The sequence below is a fragment of the Drosophila albomicans genome, chromosome 2R (genome assembly GCF_009650485.2).
Source record: "Drosophila albomicans strain 15112-1751.03 chromosome 2R, ASM965048v2, whole genome shotgun sequence".
NCBI classification, from domain to species: domain Eukaryota; kingdom Metazoa; phylum Arthropoda; class Insecta; order Diptera; family Drosophilidae; genus Drosophila; species Drosophila albomicans.
In genome coordinates, this window is record NC_047631.2 from 3465609 (window position 1) to 3480615 (window position 15007).

The following is a 15007-nucleotide window of genomic DNA, read 5'->3' on the forward strand; positions in this document are numbered from 1 at the left end:
TGCCGTGCACACTCCTTCTGCGCCCACGCGAGTGATGGAGAGGCCCATGGCCACTGCCATCGACTCGCTGATGCGGCTTACAGGACAGCACGGATCAATGAGCACTCGCGCCTCGAAGGCCGTCTTCCCGTGGCTAGCCAGACCGCCGCGGTGGGGAGAATACTGACTCCCTTGCACTGGAGTAGTGCCGTCAATGACAAGGCGGGGCTAGGCACGGGCCTGGTGTGTGGGGAAGTGGGCCGGTCCATCCGGGATGACGATGGTCCTCCTCTGGTGGGTGCCGGGTGGTCGCGTCGGCCCCTCGGTCGTCGCGCCAACCGCTGCCTGGGTTTAGGGTCTCGCATGTGCAGCATGGAGTGGTGGTCCTCACCACAATGCCTGCACCGTCCACCGCTGCGGCAAGTGCCCCCGGAGTGCTGATGAGCCAAGCAGTTGGGACAGTACTTATTTACAAGTACTGCCCGGAGCCGCTTCTCTGGCGTCAGCTGGGCAAACCGTGGACATTTGCGCAGCGCGTGGACACCGCGGCACACTCTACAGCGGAACGAGTTTGTGCCGGGAGGCACATACTCACCCCGCTGAGGGGCGGCCGGCGAGGCACGGAAACTCCGCGCGGAGTAACCAGTGCCACCGGTGCTGGAGAGGGCTCGGACTCCATCGGGGCGACTTGCCTCGGCGGAGAGCCGGCAATCGGAGGCGAAAGGGAGCGCGCTGGCGAGAAGAGCCCTCGCAAGCTCACTCCGTCGGACAGGGTGCAGGATGATCTTCTGGAGAACGCCATGGTAAACTGTAATGGGATGAAACCAAAAGGCGAAAAAAACAAAAGGAAGAGAAAAAGAACAAAAAACAATAGATTAAATGAAGAACATGGCGCGGGATGAATTGCCTAAGCCGGAAGAGGAAACCACAGGATAGTGGATGGCAGTAGAGAGAAGAATAGGTGACTCAGAGCGCGTGTCCCGTAGGAAGGAGGACCAGCTTTGCAACTGGTCGGCGGAAAACACCACGACACGTCTGGATGTCAACCACACGGACCCTTTCATCAGCGCCTGGGCAAGCGGTCAGCACACGCCCGAGGCGCCATTCTTGTGGCGGTATATTCTCCTCTCTGATGACCACCATGTCACCGATTTGGAGATCGCGTGAAGGTGACTGCCACTTATTCCGCTTATGCAATTCCTTCAGATATTCGTTCTTCCATCGCACACAGAAATGCTGATGGAGAGCCTTGAGCCGTTGCCAGCGGTTGCGGATGGACTCCACATCCTCTCTGGACTCTGGCTCCGCCATGGAGAGTAGCGGACCCCCGATCAGGAAATGACCGGGAGTAAGTGCCGCCAAGTCGCTCACATCCTCTGACATAGGAGTCAAAGGCCGCGAATTGAGGCACGCTTCAATTTTAGATAGGAGGGTGGAAAGCTCCTCGAACGTATGTTTTACGGAGGAAACCGTCTTGTAGAAATGCGTCTTGAAGCTCTTGACGCCCGCTTCCCAGAGACCCCCCATGTGAGGGGCACCAGGTGGGTTGAAATGCCATGCAAGACCTTGATGGCTGTGAGTGGTGACAATCAGGTTGCGGGTGCTCTCCACAAATTCTTTGGAGAGAATGGAGGAGGCTCCGACGAACGTTTTCCCGTTGTCAGAGTACATGTGGAGAGGGCACCCGCGCCGTGCCACGAATCGGGAGAAAGCTTCCAAGAACTTTTCCGCTGTCAGATCCGTGGTCGCCTCAAGATGGATTGCCTTCGTGCTGAAGCACACGAAGACACATACGTAACCCTTCGTAATCTTGCAGCCCCGTCCGACGTAGCTCTTGACGTCGAAGGGACCGGCGAAGTCTACTCCGGAGTTAGTGAAAGGTCGCGAAAAAGTCGACCGGGCGCTTGGGAGATCACCCATCAACTGCGACTGGAGCTTGCGGCGATGAATCACACAGGTCTTGCATGCACTAATCACTGTCTTCACCAAGTTCCTTAGCTTGGGAATCCAGAACTTGGTTCGGACCAGCCGCATCACCAATTGGTTGCCTCCATGGAGGGAGACTTGATGCGTGAAGGAAACCAGGAGGCGTGAGAACACGCAGCCGAACGGGAGAATTATTGGATGCCGTTCGTCGTAGGATAAGGAGGTGGACGCTCTTACGCGTCCACACGAACGCAGGACACCTTGCTTGTCAAGGAACGGATTCAAGCTTAGGATATCGCTTGACCCGATTAGACGATTATGGGACCGGAGGGAAGCACACTCTTTCGCGTATACCCGATTCTGAGCCTGTACAATCAGCCTCTCTTGAGCTTCTGCAAGCTCTTGAGAGCTGAGCGTCTCTGGAAACGAGACCTTGGGTTGGCGGCAACGCTGGGCAAACCTTCGCACATACGCAAACACTCGGAGCGCTCGATCGAACCTGGAGAAACGGTCGAGGAAGTCCTCACATAGGACTTGCGCTGCATGGACCTTCACCGCTCGACACTCCAATTCAGTATCGAGCCCAATGACCGGTGAAGGCCACTGCGCTGGTGAGTGCGTCAGCCATTCGGGCCCCTGCCACCAAAGGCGACTGCCCAGTAGCTCTTGCGGCGAGACACCGCGGCTTGCCAGGTCGGCTGGATTGTGTTCGGAACGAACATGCTGCCAAGTGCCATTCACCGAGTGAATCTTGGCCACTCGGTTCGCCACGAAAGTGGTCCACTTGCATGGCTGCTTGTCCAACCATGCCAGAACGATAGTGGAATCTGTCCACAGGTACGTCTCAGCGTCGGGGGTGGGAAAATGTGGTAGGAGGGCGGCGGATAATTCTGCCAACAGGAGAGCCCCGCACAGCTCAAGACGAGGTAGAGAGACCGTCTTGATAGGTGCAACTCTAGTCTTCGCTGTCAGAAGGCTCACAGACACTTGTCCCGCTGTTTCCACACGTGCGTAAAGAGCGGCTCCATACGCGCTTTGAGAGGCGTCGCAAAAAACCGTGGAATTGGATTTTTGCGCCGGGAGCGTAGTTGGTCCATCTAGGAATGCGGATGTCCTGCAAGGACGAATAGTTCCGCAGAAAACTGGTCCACTGCTCTGTGAGATCCGCCGGTAAGGAGTCGTCCCAGCCGATTTCTTGCTTCCAGATTTCTTGCATAAAAATCTTTGGCCCAAATGACCACGGGAGCAAGCCAACCTGCCGGATCGAACAACTTGGCGATCTGCGACAGCACTTCTCTCTTACTGAAAGATGGTTTGGACACCATCTCGGCGGTGACGAAAAAGAACTCGTCGGACGTGGCCCGCCAACGAATGCCTAGCGTCTTCGCGACACTAGCTTCGTCGATCTCGAGGAAGTCTGCACAGAGCAAGTGATCCTTAGGGATTCTTCTCAGCACATCTTTCGAGTTCGAGGTCCACTTACGCAAAGGGAACCCAGCACTCTCGAGCGCTGTTCGAAGCTCATCTATAGCAGACACCGCAGCCTGCTTAGTGTGAGCTCCTGCTAGGACGTCATCAACGTACATATAATTGGCGATGATGTCACTAGCAAGGGGGTACCGGTCGCGAACATCACTCGCAAGCTGATGCAGAACGCGGATAGCCAGGTACGGAGCACAGTTCACTCCAAAGGTGACTGTGTTGAGTTCAAAGTCGCATAACTTCTCGTCTGGAGTACGGAAGAGCAACCTTTGAAACCGGGTGTGGTTGGGATCCACAAGGATTTGCCGATACATCTTGGTGATGTCAGCGTTGAAGACGAACTTGAAAAACCTCCATTTCAGGATTTGAATGGTCAGGTCGGATTGAAGGATTGGCCCAGTGTGGAGGATGTCGTTCAGACTCTTCCCGTTTGAAGTCGGGCTGGAGGCGTTGAATACAACGCGGAGCTTTGTGGTGGTGCTGTCGGGCTTGAGAACAGCGTGATGTGGCAAATAATAGTTGCCGGAACTGGATGGGGGGACTTGAGTCATGTGACCCAAATCCAGATACTCTCGAATAACGGAGTCATATTGTTCCTTCAGAGAGTCGTTCCTCTTTAAACGGCTCTCGTTTCTCAGGAACTGAGCGAGAGCGGTAGCCCTCGAGTGACCCAGGTCAACGTGACCAGGGTCGCGCGAATGGGAGCGTGACCATGTAGCGACCCGTTGAGGTTCGCACGGTCGTGGCGTTGAAGTTAGCCTCACAAAAAAGGTCAGATTCTTTTGCTGGGCTAGCCGGCAGGTCCTCCACCTCCCAAAATTTGGAGAGGAGTTCCTCCAATGGCGGAGTTCGCTCGACGGACAGTCGAGCTGAAAAGGACGAAATGGATTTTGAAATGGATCCCGACACAGGGCCAGTCAGGATCCAACCGAAAATGGTCTCTTGACCGAGGAGGGTCCCACAAAAGTTAGGGTGAGAGCCGCCGAGCAGAATGGACGGGAGGATGTCAGCGCCTAGTAGCACATCAATCTGCGAACTCTCATAGAATTTGGGGTCTGCCAGCTGGATGCTGGGCAGATTTTCGAGGAGTGTTTGTGGGACGGAACATGAGGGCAGATTCCCCGCTAACTGGGGGAGGACGTACGCCGACGCCTCGATCTGCAAATCGGGTCTGACCGGGGAGCCAATTAAGAATTGGCAAAACTTACGGGGCTGGGCCGCCACAGCTTGCGTCAGCCCAGAGACGCGGGCTTGCACGGATGTATACGGCATCCTCAAGCGCTTGAACAACTTTTCTGAGAGGAAGGTGGCTTCTGATCCGGAGTCAATCAGAGCCCGAGCTGTATAGCGGACGCCGAGATGGCAAACATGAATGACAGCTGTGCTGAGCAGAACACCTTGTGTGTTGACTGCCACGAAGGATTGGACGTTAGCTGACTGGGTGGAAGTGGACTGTATAGGAGATGGAATGGGGGTTGTGACTGTCGGCGCCGGGCTCACTCGATGCAAGAGTGTATGATGACGACCCTTGCAGGTAAAGCAGCTGTGCGCACTTGTGCACTCAGCCAGGATATGGCCTCGTGCGAAACAATTGAGACACAGCTTCTGTTGCTTTATATAATTGACCCTATCGTTGATACCCATCTGGAGGAAACGAGGGCACAAACGAATCGGGTGATTTCTCCGGGAACACAACTTGCAGGACTGGGTTTTTGAAGTTACCCGACTCTCAAAGGAGTTTACCTGCTTGGCGACGGGGGCCTCCTTGCGTGAGGCACGCGGAACCGTCGGAGCGCTCGTGCTGGCTGACACTTCCGCTATCGCTTCTAGGGTGCGATACCGCTCTAGAAGGAAAGCGTTCATGTCAGCCCACGTTGGAACGTCGCTCTTATTCTGGATGGACTGTTCCCAAAGAGAAAGGGTCAATTTGGGGAGCCTCGAAGAACACAGGAAAACCAGGATGCAATCCCAATTCTCCGTATTGATCTTGGAGTGCTCCAAAGCCGTCAAGCACCCTTGGATAGTGCTTTGCAACTCTTGAATGGCTGCACCCGACTCTTGCCCGATGGCGGGCAAATTAAAAAGGATACGCAGCTGACTGTTCACGAGCAACCGTTTGTTCTCAAAACGCTCAGTCAAGCTGGACCACGCCGACTGAAACCCTTCATTGGTCAAAGGAGACTTTGACACAATGGCATGGGCTTCACCGCTGGTCTTGGAGTTGAGATGGAAAAGTTTCTCAACTTCCGACAGTCTAGGATTTCGGATGTAGATAGCCGTGAATAAGTCTCGGAAGGTGGGCCAGCGAGTGTAATCGCCTCCGAAAACTTCGGTGTCGCACGGAGGTAAGCGACACCCTGTGGACACGAACGGCACGGCTTGGGGTTGTACGGGTGTACGGGGAGTGATGGCCTGGGAGGCATCAGCTATTTGTTCACTTAGCTGAGCGGACCACTGCTCATAGAGAATATAGCAGTAATCATATTTTGCCTGAATGGTAGGCAACTCGTCTGTCGTCATTTCATCCGACATGACGCAGGAGCAAGCCTCGTACTCCTTCTCGACCTTGTCCCACAAGGCACGCATCTGGTCCCTCCGGACCTGGCACGTGTACAGGGACGCGCTGTCAGTAGAAGCATTGTTAAGTCGCGACGCAAAGTGACTGACACGGTCAGTCGCGGCGATGAACTTATTCAATGCCGAGTCTACCACATTGTGTGCCATTTTGCTGTGAGAACGCGTAACAATTGGCAGCCGAGGAACTGGGACGGAAACAGCCTTGGTCGAAGGAACCGACGGAGGTTTGGTCACGAGGATCAGAGGCTTGGTGCCGGAAGTGGGCGAAACACTAGCTGACCGTGCGGGGATCGGTGATGTGCTGGATGCACGAAGAGCCGAGTCCTTCTTGGATCTAGGCACAGGGGGGTTAGGCGAAACTCTAGCGGCGCTAGTAGAGGGCACGGACAGTCTAGTTTTAGTCTTATCGGGATTGCCCGTTGACATGCTACGCACGAAAGGTAGGAAGCCGCTGGTTAGAAAACCAGAAAATCACAGAAAATATACCAAAAAAAATACCAAATGGAACTTGGTTTGTTTTTTTTTTATATATATCCGGAAACGGCCCAGAAGGTGGAAACGAAACGGAAGGCACGTAGCAACTAGTAAAAGAAAAATACCAAATAAAATACTGGAAAAAATACCACAGGTAGTGCTGAGGTATTTTGTACCCCAAATGGGTACGGACTGCGGACACAGGCAACGAACGCAAGGGGGGCGGGGGAAACTTCCCGCGACAATCAAGCAAATGATTGTCGAAAACAAGAACAAAAAGGCACGAAAACAAGGAAAAATACCACGAAAATACAATACGCTGGAAAACACAAATGTGGTTAAAAAAAGCGCTGTATGGAAAAATAATAAATAAATTGTCACGAAAAAAAAAAAACAACAACAAAAATTATTTATGTATTTAAATATGGAGATGTGGTGGACGTATAATTGTGATTATATGTAGGTGTGTATATGTGTGTGTGTATGTCTATGTATGTGTGGACACTGGCTGGAGGTAGCCTATACACCGACACTTGAGCTGGGAGTTGCTCTCAAATACACACACTAAATAAATCACTTGAAACAAAAAAAAAGAAAGGGTAGGGTATGTCGAGTGCGACTACCGCTGCCCTGCCAATCTATTACTTCACTCGTAGAAGTACTTATGCACGCGGTTAAGCATGCACAACAGTATGTACGTATGTATGTATGTGCTTGCACTGCGCTGCCAACGTCTAAGCAAGCGAAATGCACGTATATTTGTATGTAACACAAATGAGAGCGAGAGCAAGTGCGGACAAACAGCGAATGCACAAGAGTGCGTGTGTGTGTGTGTTGAGAGAGCGCGAGAGCAAGCGCGGCTGCAAGCCGGTGCGCTTGCGGACAAAAGAGAGTGCACCGAAATATGTGTGTATGTATGTATGTCGGCAATTACCGCGACATACAAACGTACAAGAAATAACGGACAAGAATTAAGCAAAACGAAATTCTGGTACACAACTTGGATTTAAGTTAATTAATTCGTATGATTATATATGTATGGAGTATACAATATATAATCCTCGCACTTTAAAAAATGATTCTCTTTGGATAATTTACACTTGTCACTGCACTTGCACTTGCAAAAAAAAGGAAAAACACACATGCATACATACGTACGCGATTGGCGGAAAAAACAAATATAATTATTTATTATAAATGTGATTAGGCAAAAAACCATAGAAAAGGTCGTCCGAAGAACAAAGAAGTCAATTGGCAAAAGCTATGGAAAAAACTTTTGCGCAATATGGCGGAATGGAGGGGCGGACGACCGTGGTAGAAGGAATAGGAAAGAAGCAAAAACTAGTGGCACTTATCTGCGGATGTAAAACTGGAACGATGAAAAAATATATTGTTGATGCTCCGGCTCGAAGGACCAATGTTTGTGGCGGCGCTGAAAAGTGTCCAAAGTATTTGCTTCCCGAAAATAAAAACACTCGCGGTTTTTTCACTATATACAATTAGTTTATTTAGACTTGGCGGGTTATTATTGCGCACAGAAATTGGGTGGTAATTGTACCGATTTACAATAGACGAGATTTGTAACTAACTAATAGGAAAAAGCCGACGGCATTTCGGCGATCTATACTGAGCGCGGCTCAGCGGTGGTGAGTTGTGGGAGAGAGATGCTGAGAGCACTGGAGCTTGAGTGCATTCTTACGCACTGAGCGCATTGCTAGTGAGCGAAAAAGCTTTGAGTGCTTTTCGGTCGGCGGAGCGGAGGTGTGCCTCTCACTTAGCAATGCGCTCGCATCAACACATTGAAAGAGCCTATACTATTATCACCTGATGAGGCCTTAACATTTATTATACAAAACTCGTTTTCCAAGCAGCAGTATATTAACATACGCTTAAAGAGTATCGAAAAAAACTGCAATATATATCCAAGCTACGAAAAAGTGAGAGAAGCTAAGGAAAAGTGTCGGCCTACAGATATGTATAAGCGTATCAGATACTGTTGCCGAAGTGCCAATGCAGAACTTACTGAACCATATTGCATCTCTGATCATTTTATATCAAAAACCAATTTTCCTAAAATTTCTTGATATTGTAAATATTGTAACATTAAGAATTAATCGATTAAATATCTATCGAGTTAGAAGCCCGATCGATAGGTGTATCGGTCGAGCACGAGACGAAAGTGCGATCACTATGTAAAGAACTATGAGAAAAAGAACAAGTTGTGAAATAAAACTGAGATAAAAAATATAAAAACCTGACAATTATATATCAGGTGTGGGGTAAAGGCCCGAAAAACGAGAAACTCCGTGTGATGCGATATAAAGATATATTGAGAAAATCAAGACCTGACCTAGTTGCGATTTTGGAGAGAAAACACGTGCGTTTCGAGGAAGACGCTACCATTTATCAATTGCGGGCGGCTGCGAGAGTTGTTATGGCAAATATGGAGGAAGGAAAAGTGGAGAAGCTGCATCTGGAGGAGCGGGAGCTGAGCAACGGCTCGCCTGTAGAAGCGGCATTCTCAAGTCCGGATAATAACGTTGGCGTCGGTGGTGGTGAAATTGCCCCTATTGGACATGAGAGTGAGAGAGACAGCGATAGTGTTCTGAGAAATGGCGGCAGTGTGGCGGCGTCTGCCGAGGTTTTGAAGTTTCGAACATTGCGGTCGTGACCATGCAGCATCGTGATCAAGTGGCGGCGAACGTAGAGGCAGAAATTCAACATTTGCAACAAGTCGAGGTGGCAACGGAGGATATAATTCGATTCGTCGTTGAAGGCTTAGGAGACAATTCGGGAGCTGCGTCTGCAATGGCTTATTGCGAATCGTTGGATGAGCTGCGCACAAAAATTACGATTTATGACAAAATAAAGAAGGTGCCCGTCCAGCCGTCGAAAGGAGAGGAGCAGCCTAAGACGATGACTTGTTAGAAAACTTTGAGGAAGAACGCATAGAGAACCGTAGAGAGAACCATAGAGAAAACTTAGTTGAGAACCGTAGAGACAACCTTGTGGGAATCAGTAGTGACAACCTTATAGAAAGCCTTTTAGAAATCCGTAGAGACACACCAGGGGATAGTGCGTTGTTAGATAGCCTTTGTGAAGATCCTTTAGAGAGACTACGAGTTATAATGGAAGAGAACCTTAGTGAAGATTCTTTAAATAACGGTGGAGTTAATTGCGAGGATGTGAATAGGGATTACATGGACGGTGGTAAAAGGGCCTGGGGAGATGACAAGGTTGATAAATATGAGTTTCGTGAGGACGCGTTTTTGAAATCAATACCTTTAGTTGGAGTAGTGGGGGCAACACCTGAGGATGTAGACTTGATTTTACAAACGGAACAAATGAGGGATAAGGAAATAGTTCGATTGAGACAGAAACTAGAGAATGGAACCTTGCGTAGCTTTGAGTTGAGAGATGGACTAGTATGCAGAAAGAATAGAAATGATTCTTATTGTTTGTATGTACCCATTTGCATGGAAGAGCAGATTATTAGGAAATCGCACGAAATATTAGGACACCTAGCAGCGGACAAGTGCGTTAATGATTTGAGACGGACTTATTAGTTCCCAGACATGAAGTAGTTGATATTGATGACTGTCAGTTAACTCAATTGCCCTTTAGAGGCATTTTAGAGCCTGCTCGCCTTAAGCCTTGGATCACTGATGTTAATGATACAATTGTCCTTTGTATGTAGATCGTGGTCGATCTGTAGTCAGGTCGGCCGAATGTAAATATTGTAACATTAAGAATTAATCGATTAAATATCTATCGAGTTAGAAGCCCGATCGATAGGTGTATCGGTCGAGCACGAGACGAAAGTGCGATCACTATGTAAAGAACTATGAGAAAAAGAACAAGTTGTGAAATAAAACTGAGATAAAAAATATAAAAAACCTGACATAATATATAGTAAATAAAGTAAAGCTTATAGTAAGCTATGGTTTTGACGGTTCAACCGGACAGAGCGAACCCATTTGCCTGGACCAATCTTTGTTTGTCACTACAATAATTCTCCTTCAAATGATGGATCAAAATGGGAGAATTATTTGGAGAAACAGCTATCCACAATCCGTTAAATATTGCAGACCGCTAAAAAATTGAGTTTGCTAAAGAAAGCACATTTTGAATTCCGAATTTCTGTTGGATTCGAAATGAAAGACTTAAAGCCATTTGTGTATGAGGCGGAAGAATTGAGAGTGGAAGTTCGATTCGACGTACACCTGACGTTTATCGATGAAAAGGTGTTGAATACATTAACGGGCACTAATTCAACACAATCCTGTCCATTTTGTGGTGCCAGTCCCAAGGACTTTTTAAAAGAAACGGATGTTAAAAAAGAAACAGAGTTAAAAGTTCAAGCCTAAACTTAATTCTTATCAGTACGCATGGATTAAGTTTTTAGAATTCGTTCTCAAAATCTTATATCGCGTTAGTTAGAAGGACATTGAGCGAAAGCTTTGGTCTGAAATGGGGTTCCATATTAACAAACCAAGTCAGAATGGTTCTGGAAATTCCAATGATGGTAATACGGGACGAAGAACATTTTCGGACGTTAAATTATTTGCCTCAATATTAGAACTGAATGAAGATCTTTTAAACAAACTACATATCATTTTAATAGTTTTAGCATGCGAATATGACGTTTGTTTAAATAAGCTTAAGAAAGTTTTGAAGAAACGTTTTGTTTGCATTTAATTAAATATAAGTAGTATCCAATGACCGCTACGGTCCACAAATAATTGAATCCTCTGTACTTCCTGTTGGTTGCTTAGGGGAAAACGCATCTAAGGCTCGCAACAAATATTACAAGCGCGATAGTATTTTCCATGCCAGAAAAAATAGCCGAGTTAATAATTTAATTGATGTATTTCACCCTTTGGATTTTTCTGATCCTTACCTATCAAGTATCGCTTTAAAAAAGAGTATGTACTTATTTTTAATTTTTCGTTAATTAAGCTATAGTATCCCAAAATATTAAAATATACAAATTTTCTAACAATTGTGGATAAAAAAAAAAACAAAGAAAAAAATATAACAAAATTAATATGAAATTTATATATTCTGCAATTTTATTATGTGGGCGGCAAGGAAAGCAAGGTTGTAGTGTACAAAAATTCGAAATTCACAAATAATATACGCAGCAAATTCTCCAAGTTTCAACTTTCTAGCTTTAAAATTACGGTTGTGGCCAAAATAAAGGCATTTCATCCCAATGTGCAGTGGCTTAAGAAAGTATCTATTTTATCATTTATTCATCTTTTAATTTTAATAAAAAGGACGTAAAAAAATATCGGTATACAAACGATGAGCAAGAACCAAGGACTCTGTTGAAGCATATAATTTAATTCTGGGCAATAAAATTCGAACAAAGGGACACTTTTTTAAATGTGTAGAATGTATCATTGATGCGGATTCGCACTTCTTCAAAATGGTGGGATAGGTAATTCAACACAACCAAAACTTATACGTGTGAGTATATACGAAATTTAATAAAAGCCATTAAAATATAATAACAGTACTTTTTATACCCGCTACCCATAGGGTAGAAGGGTATTATAACTTTGTGCCGGCAGGAAATGTATGTAACAGGTAGAATGAGGCATTTCCGACTCCATAAGGTATATTCTTGATCAGCGTCAACAGCCGAGACGATCTAGCCATGTCCGTCTGTCCGTATGACCTAGATCTCAGAGACTATAAGAGATAGAGCTATAATTTTTCGACAGCATTTGTTATGCTTGCACGCAGATCAAGTTTGTTTCAAATTTTTGCCACGCCCACTTCCGCCCCCGCAAATCAAAAATATCGAATAACAAGCGTAATTTTAAAGCTAGAGTTGCGAGTTGGTATATACAATAATTACTATAGTAGTTATGATTCCTGAAAATTTGGTTGCGATCAGACTAAATTTGTGGAAGTTATTAAAGAAATACTTTTGTATGGGCAAAAACGCCTACTTACTAGGCGTCTTAGTTGCTTTGGCTAACAATCTGGTATATTGTGCCGTCTATGGTATATTTTGAATGCGGTACTATATCGATATACCAAATATACCATTTGGTATATTTTTAGTATATTCGCTATATTTTAATAATAATACCCCAAAATTGGCGTATCGTTTGTATTTCTCGAAATACGCTAATGTAATCAATCGCTTAGTGTTTCCATTTCAATTCGATCAAGTGGGCCAGCAACAGCAACACAAACAAATTTTGGTATTAAAGATTCTGGTGAAAACCGCAGATTTTTTGAGTTGGCAACTGTGACCATCCAAATATTGTGTTTGCCTTAACCATACGCGGAAATAGCCAGGTTAACCTAATTAAATCCAAATTAAGGAATGCATTCTAAGCATAAGATGATAGGCATTAATACATACATATGTCATACGCAAATGAGGCAGACGATAAATAACTATATGTTATATGATACTCCTCTTGAGCGAATTGAAGGTGTGAATGACTTAGGGGTTTTGCTTGATGCAAAAATTCGATAAACATATTCTGTCTGCTGTAAATAGGGCCATGGGTGTTCTGGGATTTATAAAACGCTGGTCGAAAGAGTTCAATGATCCCTACATCACTAAAACTTTGTACGTCTCACTGGTTCGTCCTATCCTTGAGTACGGATCTCTTGTCTGGAATCCCCAGTATAGGGTTTATCAAGATAGGATTGAATCGGTGCAGAAACAATTCTTATTATTTGCTCTTCGTAGTTTAAATTGGAATCCTAATATTAGATTACCACCGTATCGAAGTAGACTTTTATTACTAAACCTTCCTTCTCTTTCTGACCGTAGAACTATGCAAGGTGCTGTTTTTATACAGAGACTAATTAATGGTGAAATAGACTCTTTGGAGCTGTTAAGTCAAATTAGTTTTGCAGTTTCTGTCAGGATCACTAGGAATTTTCTTCCTCTTCTCATTTCATGTAGATCTACTAACTTTGCTTGCCATAATCCCTTCCGTATTCTGTGTGTGAACTATAATAATCTCAATAACGTAGTTTGCTCTAGTAAATCTATTCCTTGGCTTAAAACCTTATTATTAGCTTATTTATCGAGTATTTAATTGTTATTTATCTTATTATACATTTATTCTAACATATTTTTAATCTAATTTAATTAGCTGTCCAGCGTCTTTTAATATTTATTCGCGGTTTTCGTTTAATGCATGCTGTTCACAAATTTTTTTTTTGTTTTGTCCGCGCGTCAACAAGCCCGTGCTTGGTATCGCTGGGCCACTTGATGGTACTGCCGTTAGTACGTCAACGTCCAAATAACGATAAAATAATGGAAATCTTTATCTTTTAAACAAAAATGAACTTAATAAATTATTTTTTTGACAATTTTCTCTTTTTTGATACATTTGGGTTTAGCTTTTTTTTTTTATTTTTTTTATAATTTTTTTAAGCTTTTTTTGAGGTTCAGAATGCGGCCTCCATCAGCGGGGAATGTCCGTTCTCATTGTGATCCTTAACGTTTGCGCCATGCTTCAGCAGTACTTTCAACACATCCACATCAGAGAACTGCAACGAGTATGATTAAGTATGAGCGAATACTCATACCCAAATTGCAATCAAATCAAATCAAACCATTAGTCGCAACGAGTTCGATTCAACTCAAGTACTTCCAGCGTCAGCTGATTTGATTTTACTCGAACCGATTTTCGCTCGGCAATCACAATCAAGTACAAATATGGGCTGCTTCGGCTTGCATCAAACCCTTTGATGCGATTGTTGCTAACGATTCATTGGGTTGAACTGTTGCTAAGTCAGAATTCAAGGCACTTTTACTCGATTATAATTGTGTTGATTTTATTCATCTGTCGTTTAAGCAGGCCATCCACGGGCGAACATGTTCGCGAATATGTTCGCAAACTTGTATTTCATTTGCCCACCAACTAGGGCGAACATGTTCGCGAACATCATTTGTCGGCGATTTTCAGCAAGTCAACATGTCAACGGACAACGACAGCGGCAGTGTAATTGCACTGATGGCAATTCACATTTGCTTACAACAAAAAAAGAAAAAAAAACAGGAAGTGCAAAAGAGGAAGCACAGTATGTGGATGAAGGAATGGTACGCTAAGCGCCAAAAATTCACACATACGAATCTTTTAAAGGAGTTGAATGAAACGTCTCCTATGAATTTTAAAAACTTTCTCCGAATGGACAGTGCTATATATGAAGAACTTTTAAATTTCGTAGAGCCTGAAATACGAAAACAGGACACATTAATGCGTGAAGCAATAAGCGCAAATGAACGCTTTTCAGCGACTTTGCGGTTTTTGGCTAGTGGCCAAAGCTACGAAGACCTGAAATTTTTAACAGGAATTTCTCCACAGAGCCTTGGACGCATAATTATTGAAACATGTACAGCGATAATTAAAATACTAAAGCCTTACATCAAGGTAAGAAATTTTTTATTAAATTTTTTGTAATACATATCAATTGGTTTAAACGTATTCATCGCTGTTAAATAAATCTGCAAAGGATGAAGCAGGAACGTTTATATTTTCTGAAATTATTATTTGATTATTTATGTCTTGCGACTGTGATGATTGAA

At 45.1% G+C, this 15007-nt stretch overlaps 1 protein-coding gene across 1 annotated transcript; it reads right to left on the reverse strand.

Moving 5' to 3' along the window:
* Positions 1-945: 945 nt before the first annotated feature.
* On the reverse strand, positions 946-6390 carry LOC127565808 (uncharacterized). Its single transcript, XM_052006365.1, has 3 exons — positions 4099-6390; positions 3161-4028; positions 946-3002 (listed from the first exon to the last, which is right to left on the reverse strand). The coding sequence occupies exons 1-3, from the start codon at positions 6388-6390 to the stop codon at positions 946-948; spliced, it is 5217 nt and encodes a 1738-aa protein (XP_051862325.1).
* Positions 6391-15007: the final 8617 nt, after the last annotated feature.

What these genes read in the sequence shown, in the direction of transcription:
- LOC127565808 (XM_052006365.1), bottom strand. Translation starts at nt 6,390, where the DNA reads ATGTCAACGGGCAATCCCGATAAGACTAAAACTAGACTGTCCGTGCCC. An exon ending in CCTCAACGGGTCGCTACATG is followed by an intron (nt 4,029 to 4,098) that starts GTCACGCTCCCA and finishes GCTCTCGCTCAG; the next exon opens with TTCCTGAGAAACGAGAGCCG. An exon ending in CAAGTTGTTCGATCCGGCAG is followed by an intron (nt 3,003 to 3,160) that starts GTTGGCTTGCTC and finishes CCGCATTCCTAG; the next exon opens with ATGGACCAACTACGCTCCCG.